The sequence below is a fragment of the Drosophila guanche genome, unplaced genomic scaffold (genome assembly GCF_900245975.1).
Source record: "Drosophila guanche unplaced genomic scaffold, DGUA_6, whole genome shotgun sequence".
Lineage (NCBI taxonomy): Eukaryota > Metazoa > Arthropoda > Insecta > Diptera > Drosophilidae > Drosophila > Drosophila guanche.
Window position 1 is genome coordinate 4,667,355 of NW_022995750.1, and position 20,262 is coordinate 4,687,616.

Here is a 20,262-nt window from a genome sequence, read left to right on the forward strand (position 1 = left end):
TGAAGTCGCTGCTGAAGTACATAGAGCACTATGAGGGACGCGAAACATACTTAAAAGATTTGGTAGGCCGAATATCAAAGTAAATTTCAATGAATATCTTATTAACTTATCCAAAAATGTCTCTACAGCTCAGTATCTCGGAAAAGCTGGATGATATAGCGACTAAAATAATCGAATCGAATCCTGATGAGTTCAATGCCCTGAACCATGGCGATGGTTGGTGCAATAACATCATGTATCAGTACAACGAGAAAAATGAGATATCGAACACATATTTCGTGGATCTTCAACTACCGAAGTGGGGATCAGTAGCACAGGTAAATATTCCACTCTAATTCCATCACAATTGCCAGCTAATCATCTTATTTATCTCAGGATTTGTACTACTTTCTCATATCGTCAACAAGTTTGGACATAAAAACATCAAAATTTGATTACTTCATTTGGTTCTATCATTCGGAACTCGTTAAGCATCTCCAATTGCTGAAATATTCAAAGCCTCTGCCCACGCTGAGAGGCATCCGAAACGATCTGTCCAAGCACAGTGGTTGGGGTAAGTAATTTCATCAAATGGGATTATTTCAAATTATTGATTAAATCCTACATCTGTCAGGTTTGGTATGCTGCACATCTATAATGGGATTTGTTTTACTGGATCCCATTGTGGATGACAATGGTGACTTTGATAAGCTTCTTAGCCAGGAAGACAGTAGCTTCAAGAAGTCTATGTTCACCAATACCAGATTCAGAAAGCATGTGGAGGTCCTTTTGCCATGGCTACAGCATCGTGGGGCCATGGAATATAATTAATGAAAGATTTGCATATTTGCATAAACTCTCAGCCCACCACGAAACTCAAGTTCACAGAGTCTTTAAAAGGCTCGAAAGATTACAATAATGTGATATCGCTGTACCTATAGTTTATGATTTTATAGTAATTAGATGCACTTTTTAAACGAAAGCCCAACCATGTTATCAATATCGTGGGGCAGGAGACGAAAATAAAACTTCTTGTAAAAAGTTCTAGAAAATATCTAGAATATGTTCTTAAAAATAGCCGATTTCAGCAAATGTACATATATGGTTTAGGTATATGTTTTCATTAATGATTTGTCGGTGTATACTTCGTTTCGATCAGCTCATCAGCTCATTTTCTGAAAATCAAGGCAGGAAAAGCCAATTTTGCTGGACAGATTCTATAAATTTAATTACTTTGAATAACAATGATGCAAAAAATGTACCTGTGAATTCCAAATTATTATTCTAAGAAATATCTATATTCAGAAATATCCAAAAGCTTTTCTTTACTGATCTTTTGCTCGACGTAAATTTCTGGCTGTGCTTTTGATAAAGCTAGCAGGTTGTTGGTTCTCTCTATTTCTAGCGATGGATTTGAGCATTTAGCAAAAAAGCTTCTAGATCCGCAAGAAGATCAACATGTTTGTGCTGGAGATGTATTGATGTCTTTCCGCATGTTATTCCGCTGTTCGGGGCCAAGGCATATGAGATTAATGCACTCGACGAGTACGTGGTGTACAAGTCCAATTCGCAAAACTTCAATTTTCCAATGAATCGAGGGCCCCAGAGCACCGGAATTCCTACTTCGAGAACCTACAACTGCAGAAGGTAACCAGTGGGGTCTATGATCTGTTATATTTCCTACTGGGATAGAAAACTTGAAAATACTCAAATACCCACAATATAAAAGACGAACCTTCTCCATATGCAGCTACTCAAATAGTGTGTTGGTAAGCAGAAAGCTCTCTCTTACTCTCTCTCTTGGAAAAGCTCTTGATAAACTGTACTGTAAATAGAGAAGAACACGCAAACTCAAGTATGCATAAGTGTATCCATATGAAGGCAGACAAATGTAAAGGTAATAAATATAATATACCTTTTCATAGATAAATTCATGCGAATCTGTACTCTGTCCTCCTCAGCTCCTTGATCCGAACGATAATGCAAATGAATAAGATGTTGTCACTCAAATTATTGCTTTAAGAAGAATATTAATTCTATTTTTTCTTGGCTAAGCTCTTGAATTGGCACACTAAAGGAATTCCCTGTAAAAGGGGAGGACCTTTGACTTTTATTATAATTATATATTATATAATACTATTAACTGAGTGCTTTGCGAGTGATAAGAACAATTGATTCAGCTATTCCTCTTATAAAATACGCGGAAATAGAAGATATCTTATGCAGTCAAGAACTATGTATGTTGGTTATGTTGTGCCAACGCTATCGATGAGGAACAAGACTCTAATTTGCATTCCAAGACAACTGAACTGAATGATAGCTCCGAGGAGCACAGTAGTCTAACATGCAAATGCTAGTCTCTAAAGATTACCAAATGTTCTAAGTTGACATGCGAGAGATCCGATCCACCACTTCAAACCTCGAGGAACATTTTGGGGCTTCTACCCATCACATGTCGCACACTGAATCAGAGTGCGCTGACGAACACAGCAATTAATAAAGTATCTGAAAATAATTAGAGCGAATGGCAGGAGCAAAGATAAACATGAGCACACGATAAAGACATGGAAATTGAAACGAGAACAGGTTTTTTGTTCTGTTATCAATCAAACAATAGACGACATTTCGTTCCATATCAAATGTTTAGATAGACATCACTACCCGCTCAAATCCCTCTTCAACCGCCGGCGTACGGGTGATTGCCGACTCTTTTTGCAGGTTTTTGCGAATTGAATTACAAAATAAACTTCAATCAAATGCAGGTGATAAGGAATTTCTTAACTTATAGCCAAATCGGGGCAACAGCGGCTGTCACCGTATCTCGGTGTTCGTACTTTCAAATCGACTGTCGCCCGGGACTGATGTCAATCGGGAGCTGCTCGAATTATCACCACGAAGCGCTCCATCTACCACTAAGGAAAGAGGTTTGCACGTCCAAAACTATCTTCATAACTGGGGTGACACATTCGCGGAATCCATGGAAATTGTTTTAGTGCCTAATACGGTCATAACGATGTGTTGAGTGCTAGCAGAGCAGGTCTGAAAACATCTAAAAATAATATCAGATGGTAACCGAAATGTAGTATAAGAACCATGGTTCTAGAGTGAATATTGTGAATAATCCGAATGAACTATCCTTATAAAAGGATAACAGTTGGGTGATCTGTGCGCTGTTTGGTTTTCCTTTCTTATAAAAAAGGTACCGTAGCGTCTATGGGTGTCGTAATATTATCGCTTTAGCGTGTGTGCATGTTCCTAGAACTGACATGTGACCTGATTTATGATTTTCCTTCATCAAATAACAATTGGATTGATAATTACCTTATCAATGAAAGTTCGGTAATTACCCCGATTGCAAATAAAGGCCCAATTATTTTATATTACATTAGTCATGATTCTCATGAATTTATATTTATATTATTTTATATTTATTACCTTTGCATTTGTCTGCCTTCATATGGACGCACTTATGCATACTTAAGTTTGAGTGTTCTTCTCTATTAAAACCTGCACTAAATGGTTCTTGATTCGGAAAAAACTCTTGACAAAAATATGAATGATGTGTACTTGATTGTGTGTACTCGTATAGATTAAATGCAGAGGTTTTTATTGTAGAGCTTATTAGAAACCAAAAGATTTCTGACATGCCCCTTTTATATATATTTTTCTGCACTGATTCTATAACATTATGTCACTACACTTTGATAATTGCCGACTCAGTAATCCTTATATAACTATAACAAGTTATAATGCATGAAAAAGGTAACTAGGAATGGGATGGGTTAAATTTTACGATCTTCAAAGCAAACAGCAATTAGTGCCGCCTATGTGTGGTTAAGTGCTGATAACCGTTATTATTTATATAAATTTTATAAATTTATTGACAGGAATTAACGCTATAATCTTCGACAGGTCGAACATGTCTGCGACTACCAATGGACACGATGGAGCTACGCCTGCTCCTCCCACCAATCTGCCAGAATGGCTGTCAAAAATCACGCTGGAGAAGGCGGTGAGGGCACAGATCGGGGACTTTGAGAAAATCATCTCCGTTACGCCAGAGCATGGCAGCAGTGCTGGCGAGAACTACTCCTCCCTGTTCCTCCGGCTGCTGGTGGATGTGGAGTTGTTTGGTAAGTTTTCGTTTTCTTCCACCTACGATGATCTGGGAATAAACCGATCCTTTCTTTCGTACAGATCACACCACCAAGTGTCTGTCCTTTGTGCTTAAGGCAGAGCCCAGCAACGAAGTGATAGCCGCCATTCTGAGCAGGCGGAACCTCTTCTACAAGGAGGAACTGATGTATCACTCGATTATACCAAAGTACGAGCAGCTCTACGAGGATGTCGGAAAGACTATTCAGTTTGCCCCCAAGGCCTTCAAGGTAGACCGCGATCTGGGCGTGGATTACATCCTGCTGGAGGACTTGCAGAAGAAGAACTTCAAGAATGCCAACCGCCTGGCGGGTCTTGATTTGATTCACATGCAAAGGGTTCTGGAGAAGCTGGCCGCCTTCCATGCGGCCTCCGCGTGCTATGTGGAGAAGCATGGCTTGTTCGGGGAAGAATTCACGGTGGGAGTGTACTGCGAGGCCAATCGACAGCTGTTGCAGGAGCTCACTGCCTCCGGAGCCTTTCTCTCACAGCTCAAGAAGTGGAAGAACGCTGAGAAGATATACGAAAAGTTGGTGTGTTGAAAGATGGAGTTCCCAGGAACTATATAGAAATATTTAATATTAAATTTAACTTATCGTCTAATTTACAGGCTGATAGCGACAACTACTTGGTGGATCGTCTGTTCGAGGATCATCGGTTCAATGCCAGGGAGTTCAATGTCCTGAACCATGGTGATTGTTGGGCGAATAATGTAATGTTCCAGCACGATGCTTTTGGCACCATCAAGGAGACGTTGTTTGTTGACTTTCAAGTAGGAAAGTACGGCAGTCCGGTAGGCATCACATATGAATTTCCATGTCTTCGAAGATTTTTATATTTGCTTTCTTCTCCCCCACGAAAGGCCATTGATCTGTATTATCTTATCTTGTCCTCGGCTGCCCCAGAGCTAAAAACGGCCAAGTTCGACTATCTGGTGCGATTCTATTTTGATAATCTAATCGAAAACCTGAAGCTACTACAATACCACCGACCCCTGCCCAAGCTCAGGAACATCCATGCAGCCCTCTTCCGCCATGGCTTGGCTGGTGAGTATTCAAAGAGATTTCTCTCCTTTTTATTTGCTAAATAATTTTTGGGTTTCGTTAGCCTACATTGTGGTATCCAAAGTTCTGCCTGTGGTGATGCTTGACAAAACAAACAATGCCGATATGGAAAGCTTCATGAATGATGCGTCCAAAATGAAGGTCGCCATGTATACGAACCCCAAATACGTGCAGGTGATGTCGGAATTGCTGCCATGGTTGGATAACCGAGGCCTGCTCGACTGGAAATGATTATATTTAGTGTCCAAAATTAAAGCTGCTAATAATGTATATTTAATAATTAAATTTCAGTCACAAATTGTACAGTCTTTGGCAAAAAAACACAATAGCTACAAAATACACAAATGATTAATTTTTTGAGCATATTTTCAAAAGATTGTTGAATGATTCTATCCTACTCCTGCTTAAAGTTCCATTGACGTTCATTGCTCTACTTCCAACATCTTCATGTAGGCTTTTGAGTCTATATCAAAATTCTTTGAGATTCGTTTGCTGTCCTTTCAGTTAGAAGTGTATTTTTTATTTAGCAAGTTCTTACAAAATTAGAGAAATAAAAAAAAAATCAACTGCAATGAAGGCCCAGAGAATGCCCGATTGGGTGAATGCCCTCTCGCTGAACCAAGCCATTCGTGGCATGTTGGAGGATGGTGAGAAGATACTGGATGTTACTCCCACAACAGATGAGATACAATTCCGCAACTGCACCGTTCTGCTGCCCATCCGTGCGAAGGTGCTCATGGGAAATCAGACCATGCGGAAGATCTCGTTCATGCTGAAGGCCCAGCACTGCAGCAAGTTTCAGGCCAAGATCATGTCCCACCTAAAGCTGTTCTTCCGCGAGCACCAGATGTACCACAACATTTTGCCAAAGTTCGAACAGTTATTCCAATCGGTGGGCAAGACGGTGTCGCTGGGGCCGAGGGCCTTCAAGCTGGACAATAGTATCAAAGTGCACTATATCCTCATGGAGGATCTCAGGGCTAAGGGCTACAAGAACGTGGCTCGGCAGGATGGCTTCGATATGGTGTGCATGAGGGCAGTGCTGAAGAAACTCGCCGAGTTCCATGCCGCCTCAGCAGCCTACGTGGAGCGGCACGGCATGTTCAGCAAACTGGTTTCCGATGGGGTGTACACGCGGAACAACAAGATCATTCTGAAGAAACTGAACGATGCGGATCCATATTTGTCGCAGCTCAGGCGCTCGAGTCTGGGCGGACGTTTCCACAAACGGCTTATGAACAAGGAGAATGTCCTAGTGGACCGAATGCTAGAGCAGAACAACCAACAGCCAGCGGACTTTAGTGTCCTCAACCACTGCGACGGCTGGGTGAACAATGTGATGGTGAAGTTCGATGCCTTTGGCAATGTGGAGGACACGGCTCTGATTGACTATCAGGTGGTCAAATACGGATCTCCTGTTAGTATTTTCCCCAATTGGCTTACACCCATTAAATATTCATTATTCCTTCCTTCAGTCATACGATCTGTACTATACGATACTCTCCTCTGCCCAAAAGGAGATCAAGCTGGACAAATTTGATCATTTCGTGCAGTATTACTTTTACCATTTGATTGATAATCTCAAGATTCTCAACTACAGCAGGCGATTGCCGCAACTGAAGACGATACGTGATGGCTTGCACAATAATGGTCTGGCAGGTAAGACATATAATCCATACATTGATCCTATGTTTCAATGATCCATCTAATGATTCCCTTGCTGCAGCATATGTGGTGGTGACACGGGTCTTGCCCATTGCAATGATGAGTCAATGGGAGGACGAGGTCAACGAGCGATATGCAGCCAAAATAAAGGGTTCCCTAGTAAATCGCAATTACACTCAGGCCATGAACGATATCCTGCCCTGGATGGATGATCGCGGTCTGCTCAATTGGTGCTAGATGTTATCTATTTCTATAAATTGTAATGTGTACCCATGTATCAATAATTTCACCACTATTCCATTATATTTCGATTATGCTGGTATTTCTAAAACACAAAAATAACTAGACTACCCATGGTTCCTCTCTTTATGAGCTAACATAAAATTATTAATCACACACGCCCATCTTTCAACCATAAAAGAACAAAGTCATGGCGACGCTACTACGTTCATTCTTTCATGCCCATGCCATATCATGCCCATTTTCGAATACATGTCGAGTGGCATGGGAACCTTATCTCTGACGACACAACAAACTTAAGAACCTGTTTCAGTTCTTTTTTATTATTAATCAGGCCAACACAAACCTGAATTGAAATCTCATGCGCCCATGGCGTAAATAGTTCCAGTGTGGGATGATGACTAGACGGGATTCAATTAAATATACTATATCCCATTTCTATTTCCCAGTTTGCTGTTCTACTATGTAGCGTACATAACTCTCTCTCTCTCTCTCTCGACAGACGATTGATTGTATGCCTGGCATTGGCATTGAAACACTTGAGTGTTTGGAATTTTAATTAATTTGCGGCCCAACAAATACTTACATGCTCTTTGTTCGTATGTCAACATGCGTTTTGTAGGAATACGTAGAGCACATACATATAAGAAAAATTTAAACAAACAATCTATACCCATAATTATAAGTGTAATTGCCTGCTTCGATCAGATTTGGCTATGTCATAATGATGATACGGTTTCGCGTATTCCCCCAGAAAACTGTTCTTGCTGAGGCTAATACAATTTCTCTAAATATAGGAAACTCAAACTATCAAATGAGTGAACTCTTACTTCAGCTGCAACTTTAATCCCTTAACCATTTCAGTTTATAAGCATTATATTGCAAAGTCTTTATCAAACCATTCCGAAGCTCTCTACATACTTATTGGACACACGTTCTCAGTTACTGTTTGACTGTTCATAGAAACACAACAGAAAATTCGCCACCCCGCATCGCTTTGGTGTTATATAATATCTAAATTTAGCTGTGTTTTGTTTTGGTCAGAAGTCTCTTTCGTAATTTTCGTGAAATAATGGCAGAAAAACACGGGAATCCTAATGAACACCTGGACATACCCAAGTGGGTGAATGAGGACTACTTCCTGCCCATTCTCGAGCAGGATGTGATTGGCTTTCAGAAGATCATTAGCTTCACACCCATTGCGGCTACAGCGCCGGGTGATAACTATGCCTCCATCATGATCAGAGTTCACATTGACATTCTGCTGAAAGGTGAGTGCGAGGTTCCTTTCAAGAGAGCTCCCATTTCCAAAGTTCTTTCAGACGGCAACGAGCAAAAGATATCGTATATACTGAAGACTCAGCTGGATGCCAGCAAGGGCGGCGCCTTGATCAGTCAGATGGGATTTTTCGCCAAGGAAAAGGATATGTACAAGGACCACATACCGCAGTTTTTGAGGCTCTACAAGGAGGCGGGAGTGGACATTGAGTTGGCCCCAAAGTGCGTACACATTGCAGAGACACCCGAGAGGATCACTCTGGTCTTTGAGGATCTGAGTCGTCAGAATTTCAGGAATGTCGATCGTCTCAAGGGTTTCGATATGGCCCACATGCGTTGTGTGCTACGGAAATTGGCAGAGTTCCATGCGGCCTCGGTGGTCAATCGTTTGCTCAATGGACCCTACGATTCGAAGTTTTATGAATCCTTTTTTAATGAGAAAAATAGGGCGGTATTTTCAAATTTACGAGAACTACGTGAACCTCAATTCAGAAAGGCCATGCTCGAGTGGGGACTTCCCGATGTGGACATATACCTGAAGAAGCAAACGACAGGCTCAGAGTACTTTGACGCTGGCCGTAAGCTTAGTCTTGTGGATGAAAGCGAGTTTAATGTGCTAAACCACGGCGACTCCTGGTCCAACAACATAATGTTCAACTACAAGGAGAATGGAGAGATCGACAGGACAATATTTGTGGATCTTCAGGTGGGCAAATGGGGCTCTCCCGCCCAGGATCTGTGGTACATGATCACAACCTCCGCCTCGCTGGACATCAAAGTCAAGGAATTTGATCTTTTCATTCGCATCTATCATGATCGTCTGACCGAGTGTCTGAAAATTCTTAAATACTCGAAGCCCATTCCCTCATTGATGGATATCCAGATGCAGATGTTGAAGTACGGTTTGTGGGGTGAGTCTTAAAAGATAATTTCTAAGCGATATTTGTCTTTAGACTTTAATCAATTCCCTTTTCAGGTCCCATAACGGCTAACGGTGTGATGGTGGTCGTTCTCTTTCCCTCCGACAAGGACTCCAACATGGATAAGCTAATGGGTGTCGGACCAGAGGCTGATGCTCTGCGAGAAAAGAGCTTCAAAAATCCCTACTACGTTAAGGCGATGAGGCAGTTGCTGCCGTTCTTCCATAACAAGGGTCTTCTGGATGTGTAGTTATATCTGTCTGTTATATCTAGCTATATCTGTATTCATTTCTCGTTATGCTTTGCTTTAAAATACGATTAGGGAATGTATAATTACAATCAAACAAATGTTAAAGGTGTGATTCTATTTTCTAGCTATTTAAGTAAAGGACAACAAAAAATAGTCACAATTTCATTGATAAGGGGTACTATTTTTAGATAAAGGAATCGATTATATGCCTATATTGTTGCAAATTATTTCTCCTCCCCTCAATCATTTTGTGGGTGTGTGCGGCAGCGTCCAAGCAAAAAACCAGTTTCGCTATCAGCACACACAGATACTCGTACACACTGAAACAGTCTCACTTGTCGCGCTGTTGGGCTTAGCGTACAAAAGTGTGTGGCCCGCCGTGTTGGAGGTTCAGTATTTGTTTGTCGTTAGAAATCGTCGGACAACGGAACGAACCGGAACCCCAACAGTTCACCCTCCCAGCGGACATCCCATTCATAATTTTGTGTATTCAAATTAGAAATTAAGAAAAGTCGGTCAGTAATAAATCCCAATAAAGCGAAATTTAAATGATATGCAAAAAGAGATTCTCCAGTGATGCTCTCAAAAAAATATATATACATGTACATATATATATACAATATACATGTGATTACTTGTGCGATATCTGAAATGAATGAAATTATAGTAAATTATACGCAACTGAAAGATAAAGCCAACCCCCTTCTAAAGTTAGATAAGTCAACAGGAAACAAGCAAGGCAGTGGCTGGCAGTGTAATGGAGCCACTCATCATGACGCAACAATTTCTATGCATACATATGTAGAAAATGCTTTAGAAGCGTTTAATTGCTTTGATCTAATTGATTGCGTTCTCTGATCTCTTGATTGCAGTGCCCGAATATGTCGGTGAATCCCAACGAGCACCTGACCATACCCAAGTGGGTGAACGAGGATTACTTCCTGCCAATACTTGAAAAGAATGTGAATGGCTTTGACAAGATCGTCAGCTTCACACCCATTGCGGCCACGGCTCCCGGAGAAAATTACACCTCCGTGATGATCCGTGTGCTCATCGAAGTGCTGCTGAAAGGTGAGTCCAGACCGAATCTCATGGGAATTCCCATTTGCTTATACCTAGCCCCCCTTTAGATGGCAGCACGCAGGAATTGTCTTACATCTTGAAGACGATGCTGGAGGCTAGCGAGGGCGCGGATGCCATCAATGCCATGGGTCTGTTCCCCAAGGAAAAACAAATGTATGAAGTGCACATTCCCCAGTTTGTGCAGCTCTACAAAGAGGCGGGTGTGGACATTGAGCTGGCGCCAAAATGTCTGCTCGTCGATCACACTGCAGAGGCCATCAGCCTGGTCTTTGAGGATCTGAGCCGACAGAAGTTTGTGAACTGCGATCGCCTCAGGGGCTTCGACATGGAACACATGCATTGCGTGCTGAGAAAGTTGGCAGAATTACATGCCGCCTCGGTGGTGGTCCATGACCTTTACGGCCCCTACGACGAGCAGTACAACAAATCCATGTACACGGAGGAGACTCGTCCTCTATTCGAGAAAATGGGGGAAATGCGTCAGGCGCAGTACATCAGCGCCATGCGCCAGTGGGGCCTCGAGGATGCTGAGAAATACATTCAAAAGTTGTGGACTAGCTCTGAGTTTTTCGACATGACACTGCAAGTCAATGTGGTGGATGAGAGCGAGTTCAATGTGCTGAACCATGGCGACTGCTGGTCCAACAATATCATGTTTAACTACAAGGATAACGGCGAGGTCGACAGGACAATCTTCGTGGACCTACAGATCGGCAAGTGGGGCTCTCCCGCTCAGGATCTTTGGTACTTGATCTGCACATCCGCCTCGCTGGACATCAAAGTTAAGGAATTTGATCATTTTATTCAGATCTATCACGAGCGTCTGGCCGAGTGCCTCAAACTGCTCAATTACTCCAAGAAAATTCCCTTGCTGAGGGATTTGCACATCATGATGCTGAAGTATGGCTTCTGGGGTGAGTTTCTGAACTTTCGCTGGTTAGATTTATCCAATCTAAACTCTCCTTTCCTTTGTAGGACCCCTAACCTCCAACACTGTGCTGACGGCCACGCTCATGCCCTCCGATAAGGACTTGAATGTCAGCACCATGATGGATCCCGGTCCAAAGGGTGATGCCATGCGCCTTAAAACATTCAGCAATATCTACTATGTGGAGGCCATGAGGCTTTTACTTCCTTTCTTCGAAGTGAAAGGACTGTTGGAGGTCTAGCACGAGTATGTGTCCCTTTTGTTAGTGTTTACCCAATATGTTGTGATACAATATAGAGTCAAAAAAATGTGCAATAAATAAGAAATTATTTTTAATTAAACGAAATATCTGATCACTTCCCATTGATGAACTCTGTGAATGGCTGAACTTTGGACCTTGGCAAGTTTCACTCGTAAACAAATCATCATGACTGGCTGAAAATGGAAACACGCAAAAGAGTAGTTTTTTGTTAGCTTGTGGGTAATAGTATAGGGCCGCTAGAGGGGCTAAAACAGAGGTTTTTATGACATAAAAAATACAACAGAGTTATCAATTCAGTTATCAATAAATACATTTTTAGAAATTTACAACTGATTGAACAAGACCGACCACAGAATTGTCTCTACACTTGACAATCATGGTTGAGAGAACTGGTCAACCACACGTCTACAATAGGTATATAATTATTTTGAACAAATAATTGTCCACTTTTCATGGTAATGAATGACATATGTACATACATACATATATATGTATATACATATGTACATTTAAAAAAATGTATGTATGTACATATGATAGCCTCTACACTTGTCAATCATGGTTGAGAGAACTGGTCAACCACACGTCTACAATAGGTATATAATTATTTCGAACAAATAATTGTCCACTTTTCATGGTAATGAATGACATATGTACATACATACATATATATGTATCTACATATGTACATTTAAACAAATGTATGTATGTACATATGATCGTTCGTCTACTGTTACGTAAGCCATTTATGGGCGCAGATTATTAATTAGGCACACAACACGCAACTATTTATCATTCCGGGGGTGCCCATCACCTGATTTAAATCAGCAATTTTAATGAGATGCACATCAGTCTGATAATTGTATTTAATTATATTTTTGTAATTTACTGAGTAGTCAGAGAATTTTTATATTTTTAGGGTTCCAGAATGGTTTTGGTTAAAAAAAAATAGTCGGCTTAGAATATTTTATTTTTAAGAGAAGTTAAAACTTTCTTTTCTGAAAACAGAGGCTTTTCATGGAGAAAGTTTAAGCTTACAACCAAACTTGATTAAACTTTTGTTTCTTGGCTTTAAATAAATATATGTTGTGTGAACTTCAGCTATGTGAAATATAATATATATTAAATATACATTAAAATACATTAAAAAAGGATTTCCTTTTCTATAACAAAGTTAGTTGAAGCAAGTTCTTTCTCTGTTTTTAATTTTTTTAAATTAAATTTTTTGGAAGCAAATATTGTCTTACAATTCAACGGATCACATTAAATACTTTAGGCATCTTTGAAGTAGCCATATTGCTCCCAGCGCGGCAACAATATTTTGACATCTTTGACATAACCCTCTATAAATGAGGTAGTTTTACGCTTTTCTTCGTTCTGCAACAGTTCAACGACGTCGATGCCCTTCTCCCTAACAGCATACATTAATGGCAGGAATGTGCTCAACAGGAAAAAGTCTAAGCGGAGGCAACAGATTATTTTTTTAACTAGGAATCATAGTACAAAACTTACGAAAGTTTTTTCGTTGATGGAATCGTTTCCAGAGTCCAGCTTCCGTGGGCATTTCTCCTTTATAGCCAACCTTCTTCAGAGTACCAACCAAAACGGAGAAGTAATACTTTAGTAGATCTTCCCAATGATCCCGGCGTTGCTGTGGCTCCAACAGCATGTAAACCGAGTAGATTAAATCAACTGTCAATGGGGATATGTTGCACATTTGATAGTCCAGCAGCATGCAGTCTTCGAAGGTTCCTGTCGCCTTGTTATGCTTGAACATCATGTTACGTAGATGGAAGTCTCCATGGCAAAGGACGTTGTACGGATCTGGTTGTGGGTTCTGACGCCTTTGCGCCCATTCTTCCATCAGTTGCTGGACTAGGTCACCCTTTATGTTCTCAAAGTACTCCTTATATTTTCGCAGCTCTGGCTCTTTTTCCAGAAGTTCCACAAAGAATGTCATGCCGGTGCGAATGAATCCTTGTTCCAACGACTTTCGCTTATCAAAAGTTCCGTTAGTGTAGCCTTTGAGTATCGCGGGTTGCTAAAAGAGAGAGAATCTTACTCACAGTTTAAAGAAGTGATGCTTTTGACTTACCTCTTGTTGGAGTTTCATACTCGCCGCATGAAATTTCGCCAGTTTAGAGTACACGGAACGAACCTCTTCGAGGCTTACCTCACGATCTCGAATCACCAAGTAACCCATCTCCACCAGATCCTCGAAGATCATCACCTGACGCGGCTTCAGACTGTGATAAATGCAGTCCACATACAGTTTATCATAGTCTCCTGCCTCCCGGAGTATCCTCTCAAACTCCGGCAGTACTGTGCTGTACATCCCAGTCTCCGTTTTGAAGATTGGGGACTCGTTCAGCATTTCCTTCTTGTGACCCTCCTGTTCCGGCATTGTCTTAATGATTAGCGACTTGGTGGAGGCTCCTTTCCGGGTGGTGTACTCCACTTTGGCGCGAAACATAATACTGGCAGANATCTCCACCAGATCCTCGAAGATCATCACCTGACGCGGCTTCAGACTGTGATAAATGCAGTCCACATACAGTTTATCATAGTCTCCTGCCTCCCGGAGTATCCTCTCAAACTCCGGCAGTACTGTGCTGTACATCCCAGTCTCCGTTTTGAAGATTGGGGACTCGTTCAGCATTTCCTTCTTGTGACCCTCCTGTTCCGGCATTGTCTTAATGATTAGCGACTTGGTGGAGGCTCCTTTCCGGGTGGTGTACTCCACTTTGGCGCGAAACATAATACTGGCATAGTGGTCGCCCTTGGCGCTGGCTGGAGAAAAGCGCATGTCGGTGACCTTCAGTTCGGAAGCCTGTTCATGTTCGATAAGAACTTTTGTGATAAACTGAGCATTTAACCATTCAGGTGCAACCAGTTCGTCGGTATTGAAGGTTTCACTATCTGTGTTCCCCGACATTTTGTTTGTCTTCTTTTTTGTAATTTTTATAATTGGGGGTACTGTCTGTGTTTTGCTCCATTAACTGAATGAAGGTACGCAAAATATTATCCAATTTATATGCTTTCGGGGAGCGAAGTATATTCAATGCGCAAAGAAATTGTGGAAGCTTTCACAGAGCTTTGAATATGCTGTTTGCTTTTGTCGACTATAACTGTTGCTCTCTCACTCTCCCAAGTTTAAGGTTGTCATAGAAACGTGCGTACGCTTTGTTTAGATTCCATTAATCACAAAACTAGGAGAAACGTTGTGAAACGCTTCGTCCGCGTCACAACTTTTATACCCGCACTCAGTACTACATCTGTACCTTAGCGGTTATTTGTCAAATGTTACCTTTTTTTTCATCTATCATCTAAACTAACAACCCTACTCACGCCAACCCGATCCTTTAGCTCGCCCCCTTCCCTAGAGCCAAACACTGCAGAGTCATGGCAGAGGCAGAAGCAGAGTGTGAATGAGAGAATGTACAAAAAACGAGAAGGGACGTGTGAGACGCTTCTTACGCGTCACAACTTTTATACCCGGCACTCAGGACTACAGAACACAAAGTAAAAAGCCCACTAAATAAAATGCATCAGAAATATTGGATCAGTTAATCGTATTTTCCAATTTATGAGATATTTAAAACAGCAATAAAATTGGTACTTTTTCCCTGCACATTCTGTTAAATAATGACCGCTTGGTTTCACAGCAGATTTTTCGAAAGTGGCGCCATCTATGAAAATTTCTTATACGCAACTTTGATGGTCACTCTTTTTCTAATACAGAGCGTTAAAAACCTAGTCTTGGTTTTAACTTTTAAAAATTAGCTTTTGGCCACTGTTTCCGCAACTCCTCGCAACCAGTTCAGAATCAAAATCTCGAAATAAAAAACTAGGGGTGCTGTTCGGCCGAGTCGGAATTCAAATCAATTTAATCTCTTCTTCTTTTCAATTTCGATATTCACCTATTAAATGCATGTTCTTCCTCTTTCTCTATCGTATTCACATATCACATGTATGTTCTATAGCAACAAGCTTCTGTCAGTAGCTTTATGCTACAAAGTCATCTACATCTACAACACTTCTCACACCTACACGCTCCGTTAGCTCGACGCCCTTCCCTAGACCAACACACTGCTGACTTGCGGTAGAGGCAGAGGCAGCGCCCACACACAAAAAAAAAACAAATATAAGCTGCGGGACGTGGTGGTTTAAAAGTCGGAAGTGGAATTGGCAGGGGGTGGGCAGAGGGAGGGACGTGGCACTGAAGCAGAAGCAGAGTGTGAATGAGATAATGTAAAAAGAGCAACAAAAGCTGCGGGACAGGGTGGGTTTAGCCACTGGAAATTAATTTCTCCACTGTGGCTATAATAATGATCCGATCGGATCCCAATTTGATGATCTGATAGATATGGCCATTTCCTACGGAGTGGCGTTTTTAGTTTTCTTGCATCTTCAAAACTGTAGATTTGTAGGGGTTTTCGCCCTTTTGCGGGGGCGGAAAGGGGCGTGGCTCATTTTTAAATACACTGGTTTCAGTGTGAGCATACAGCAGTCCGGAGCCAAAATTTGGTGACTCTAGCTTTTATAGTCTCTGAGAACGAGCCGACAAACAAGACGGACAGACGGACAGACAGACAGACATGGCTCTATCGACTCGGCTATTGATGCTGATCAAGAATCTATATATACTTTATGGGGTCGGAAACGCTTCCTTCTGTGCGTTACATACAACCTTTATTCGCACAAATACAATATACCCTATTTACTCTTTGAGTACCGGGTATAAAAATATAAGCTGCGGGACGGGGTGGGTTTAGCCACTGCAAATTAATTTCTTCATTCTGGCTATAATAATGGTCCAATCGGAATGGCGTTTTTAAGTTTTCTTTTTTCTTCTTTTCGGCCATTTGCGGGGGCAGAAGGGGCGGATCTCATTTTTGAAATACACTTGTAACAGTGTGAGCATATAGACGTCTGGATGCAGCATTTGGTGGCTCTAGCTTTTCTAGTCTCTGAGATCCAGGCGCTGAACAAGACGGACGGACAGACGGACGGACAGACAGACATGGCTCAATCGACTCGGCTATTGATGCTAATAAACAATATATATACTTTATGGGGTCGGAAACGGTTCCTTCTATACGTTACATACAACCGTTATTCCCCACAAATACTATATACCCTATACACTCTTCAAATACCGGGTATACAAATGGTAGAGAATAATGCATTCATGTATGGGAACCCTATAATTTTTTCGAATTTTACATTTAAATTTTAGCTATCGTCCTTTGTGGGGGCAGAATGTCTGAATACAAAACTTGGTTACCCTAGCTTCTATAGTCTCTGAGCTCCAGACGGTCATCAGGACGGACAATCGGACGAACAGACAGACATAGCTATATCGACTCGGCTATTGATACTGATCACATACTATTTATGTATGTACATACTTTATGAGGTTGTAAACGCTTGCTTCTGTGTGTTATATCTTTCTACCACAAAAACAATTTACCCTATTTACTCTTCGAGTACCGGGTATAAAAAACTAGAAATTTCTGTGCAAACCTAAATCGATAACACAGCTCACAATCGATGCAAAGTTCATTATAAATCTTATATTTCGGATTGATGGGGGGGCTTGAGTGGGTAGTGATTAACTATGTCAAAAGAAAAAAAAAACAGTGAAGATAGCGTCACTAAAAAAACGAATGATTAAAACGAGGAGGAACGTTTTTGAGACGCTTCGTACGCGTCACATCTTTATACCAGGTACTCAGTCAGTATTTACATACATACATACATAAGTAAAAACATCACCGTATGATTTGTTCAAATTGAAATGTTACATTCTTTCAACATCTGTCATTTACATTTAAAGTAAAGTAAAGTAAAGTTTAAATGAAGGCCGTTGAAGATCCTTGTTACCCCAAAATACGTTATCCCTTTGAAGGATTTTAATTAGTTTACACTCACAAATTTCTGTCAGAGTTACGTTTATTTCTGGTAATTTAGTTCAAAATTGTTTACTAATAAATTCGTTACTTGTTAGTAATTTTTACAATTGTAAATCTTTTTTTGAGAAGTTTTACCAGTTTCATCAAATTGTCTTAATTAACTTAAAAACCGTTAAAAAAAGATAATTGTTTTTGTTATTTACAACTGTATGAACATACATATGTACATATGTACATACATATGATGGCTTAGTCTACTTTTGCGTTAGTCATTTATGGGAGCCGATTTTTAATAAGGCGCACAACACGCAAGGGGATGCCAACAGTAATATAATTTTATTTAATTATATTTTTTGAATGTACTGACTAATCACAGAAAATTTTTTTATTTTTAGGGTTCCAGAATGGTTTTTGTTATGTAAAAGAAAATCAGTTTTGAATCTCTTATTTTATATTATTATTTCTCTTATTCTTATCTTATTTTTATCTTATTTTTATAGTTTTAACTTTCTTTTCTGAGAACAGAAACTGTTCAGGGAGAAGTGTAAGCTTAAAACCAAACGTTATTAAACTTTTGTTGTTTCGCTTTAAAGGTGTAAACAGCTATAAAACTGATAATGACCATTTTGTGAACTTCAGCAATTTGAAAGATGTATAGGATACATTATATATACATTAAAACAGGTTTTTCATTTCTATAACAAATACTTTTATCTGCTTTGGAGGCAAGTTCTTTCTCTGTATGTTTATTTATTTAAAGGCAAAGATCGTCTTACAAATCAACGGATTACATTAAATACTTTAGGTATCTTTGAAGTAGCCCAATTGTTCCCAGCGGGGTAAGAATATTTTGACATCTTTGATATATCCCTCCAGAAATGAGGCAGTTCTACGCTTCTCATCGTTCTGCATAATATAAAAAAAGTCGGTTCCCATCGCCCTACCAGCCCACGTTAATGGCAGGAATGTGCTCAACAGGAAAAAGTCTAAAAGGAAGCGATACGAGATTATTATTTTAGCTGGAGTTCTGGGGAACAAACTTACGAAAGTTTTTCAGTTCATGGAATCGTTCCAAGAGCCCAGCTTCCGTGGGCATTTCTCCTTTATAGCCAACCTTCTTGAGAGTACCAACCAAAACGGAGAAGTAATACTTTAGTAGATCTTCCCAATGATCCCAGCGTTGCTGTGGCTCCAATGGCATGTAAACTGAGTAGATTAAATCAACGGTCAATGGGGATATGTTGCACATTTGATAGTCCAGCAGCATGCAGTCTTCGAAGGTTCCGGTCGCCTTGTTATGCTTGAACATCATGTTACGTAGATGGAAGTCTCCATGGCAAAGGACGTTGTACGGATCTGGTTGTGGGTTCTGACGCCTTTGCGCCCATGCTTCCATCAGTTCTCAAAGTATTTCTTATACTTTTGCAGCTCTGGCTCTTTTTCGAGCAGTTCGACAAAGAATGTCATGCCGGTGCTAATAAATCCCTCCTTCAACAAGTTTGGCATATCAAAAAGTCCGTTGGTGAGTGGGTTGCTAATAGAAAGAGGATGTTATTCAGAGTTTGAAGAGTTGATGCCATTGGGTTGCTTACCTCTTGTTGGACTTTCATACTCGCCACATGAAACTTCGCCAGTTTAGAGTACACGGAACGAACCTCTTCGAGGCTTACCTCACGATCTCGAATCACCAAGTAACCCATCTCCACCAGATCCTCGAAGATCATCACCTGACGCGGCTTCAGACTGTGATAAATGCAGTCCACATACAGTTTATCATAGTCTCCTGCCTCCCGGAGTATCCTCTCAAACTCCGGCAGTACTGTGCTGTACATCCCAGTCTCCGTTTTGAAGATTGGGGACTCGTTCAGCATTTCCTTCTTGTGACCCTCCTGTTCCGGCATTGTCTTAATGATTAGCGACTTGGTGGAGGCTCCTTTTCGGGTGGTGTACTCCACTTTGGCGCGAAACATAATACTGGCAGAGTGGTCGCCCTTGGCGCTGGCTGGAGAAAAGCGCATGTCGGTGACCTTTAGTTCGACAGCCTGTTCATGTTCGCTCAGAACTTTTGTGATAAACTCTACATTTAGCCATTCAGGTGCAACCAGTTCGTCGGTATTGAAGGTTTCACTATCTGTGTTCCCCGACATTTTGTTTGTACTTTTTTTAATTGGGAGTACTGCTAGTATTTCGCTCTCCTAACTGAATGAAGGTACTCAAAAAATCGTTCACTTTATATGCTTTCGGCGAGCGAATTATTTCTAATGCAAACAATGAAATTGTGGGGGGCTTTGAGTACGGGAGATGTGGGCATTAAATTTTAATGGCTAGTGGCAGTGTGATTACCCTTCTAGACCATGAAAAAAAAAAAACAATCTATTTTGGTTCCCAACATTTCGATGACGGTTTCCTTATACTGGCTATAAGGGGAGGCTGTGTAAGGGGGCTGTAATCTCTGTAATATTCTATGTTGGTTGTGGAAGAAATACTTGAAGTATTCATGAGATCTATCAAAATCAAATACGA

The 20,262-nt window shown here is 40.8% G+C and overlaps 5 protein-coding genes and 1 pseudogene across 8 annotated transcripts in view; 4 read left to right on the forward strand and 2 right to left on the reverse strand.

Moving 5' to 3' along the window:
- The window catches only part of LOC117586414, a 2,404-nt gene extending 1,433 nt beyond the window's left edge, over positions 1-971 (forward strand). Inside the window, exons 3-6 of the mRNA XM_034276450.1 lie at positions 6-62; positions 129-317; positions 376-553; positions 614-971. Of these exons, the coding sequence (XP_034132341.1) occupies positions 6-62; positions 129-317; positions 376-553; positions 614-810 (621 nt within the window). The 3' untranslated portion in view covers positions 811-971. The remainder of the gene's footprint in view (positions 1-5; positions 63-128; positions 318-375; positions 554-613) is intronic.
- Positions 972-2,771: 1,800 nt separating this feature from the next.
- LOC117585917 lies at positions 2,772-5,537 on the forward strand. Of its 2 annotated transcripts, XM_034275683.1 has the most exons (6): positions 2,772-2,903; positions 3,892-4,112; positions 4,177-4,667; positions 4,745-4,927; positions 4,997-5,180; positions 5,242-5,537. In XM_034275683.1, exons 2-6 carry the CDS (start codon positions 3,899-3,901, stop codon positions 5,427-5,429), a joined length of 1,260 nt encoding a protein of 419 aa, XP_034131574.1. In that variant the 5' UTR covers positions 2,772-2,903; positions 3,892-3,898; the 3' UTR covers positions 5,430-5,537. The 2 variants fall into 2 exon arrangements, with proteins under 2 accessions (XP_034131574.1, XP_034131575.1); XM_034275684.1 differs by lacking the exon at positions 2,772-2,903 and having other exon boundaries at positions 3,873-4,112.
- Positions 5,538-5,632: 95 nt separating this feature from the next.
- LOC117585908 lies at positions 5,633-9,570 on the forward strand. Of its 3 annotated transcripts, XM_034275667.1 has the most exons (5): positions 5,633-6,615; positions 6,674-6,857; positions 8,183-8,374; positions 8,426-9,292; positions 9,358-9,570. In XM_034275667.1, the coding sequence occupies exons 1-5, from the start codon at positions 5,770-5,772 to the stop codon at positions 9,549-9,551; spliced, it is 2,283 nt and encodes a 760-aa protein (XP_034131558.1). In that variant the 5' UTR covers positions 5,633-5,769; the 3' UTR covers positions 9,552-9,570. The 3 variants fall into 3 exon arrangements, with proteins under 3 accessions (XP_034131558.1, XP_034131561.1, XP_034131560.1); XM_034275670.1 differs by lacking the exons at positions 8,183-8,374; positions 8,426-9,292; positions 9,358-9,570 and adding an exon at positions 6,925-7,144 and having other exon boundaries at positions 5,692-6,615; XM_034275669.1 differs by lacking the exons at positions 8,183-8,374; positions 8,426-9,292; positions 9,358-9,570 and adding an exon at positions 6,921-7,144 and having other exon boundaries at positions 5,696-6,615; positions 6,674-6,853.
- Positions 9,571-9,930: 360 nt separating this feature from the next.
- LOC117585923 lies at positions 9,931-11,903 on the forward strand. The gene is made up of 4 exons (XM_034275690.1): positions 9,931-10,066; positions 10,424-10,622; positions 10,682-11,548; positions 11,610-11,903. The coding sequence occupies exons 2-4, from the start codon at positions 10,433-10,435 to the stop codon at positions 11,801-11,803; spliced, it is 1,251 nt and encodes a 416-aa protein (XP_034131581.1). The 5' UTR covers positions 9,931-10,066; positions 10,424-10,432; the 3' UTR covers positions 11,804-11,903.
- A 1,153-nt stretch (positions 11,904-13,056) lies between these two features.
- LOC117585914 lies at positions 13,057-14,867 on the reverse strand. The gene is made up of 4 exons (XM_034275678.1): positions 14,319-14,867; positions 13,920-14,033; positions 13,337-13,865; positions 13,057-13,281 (listed from the first exon to the last, which is right to left on the reverse strand). Exons 1-4 carry the CDS (start codon positions 14,757-14,759, stop codon positions 13,097-13,099), a joined length of 1,269 nt encoding a protein of 422 aa, XP_034131569.1. The 5' UTR covers positions 14,760-14,867; the 3' UTR covers positions 13,057-13,096.
- Positions 14,868-18,466: 3,599 nt separating this feature from the next.
- LOC117585925 lies at positions 18,467-19,933 on the reverse strand (annotated as a pseudogene).
- Positions 19,934-20,262: the final 329 nt, after the last annotated feature.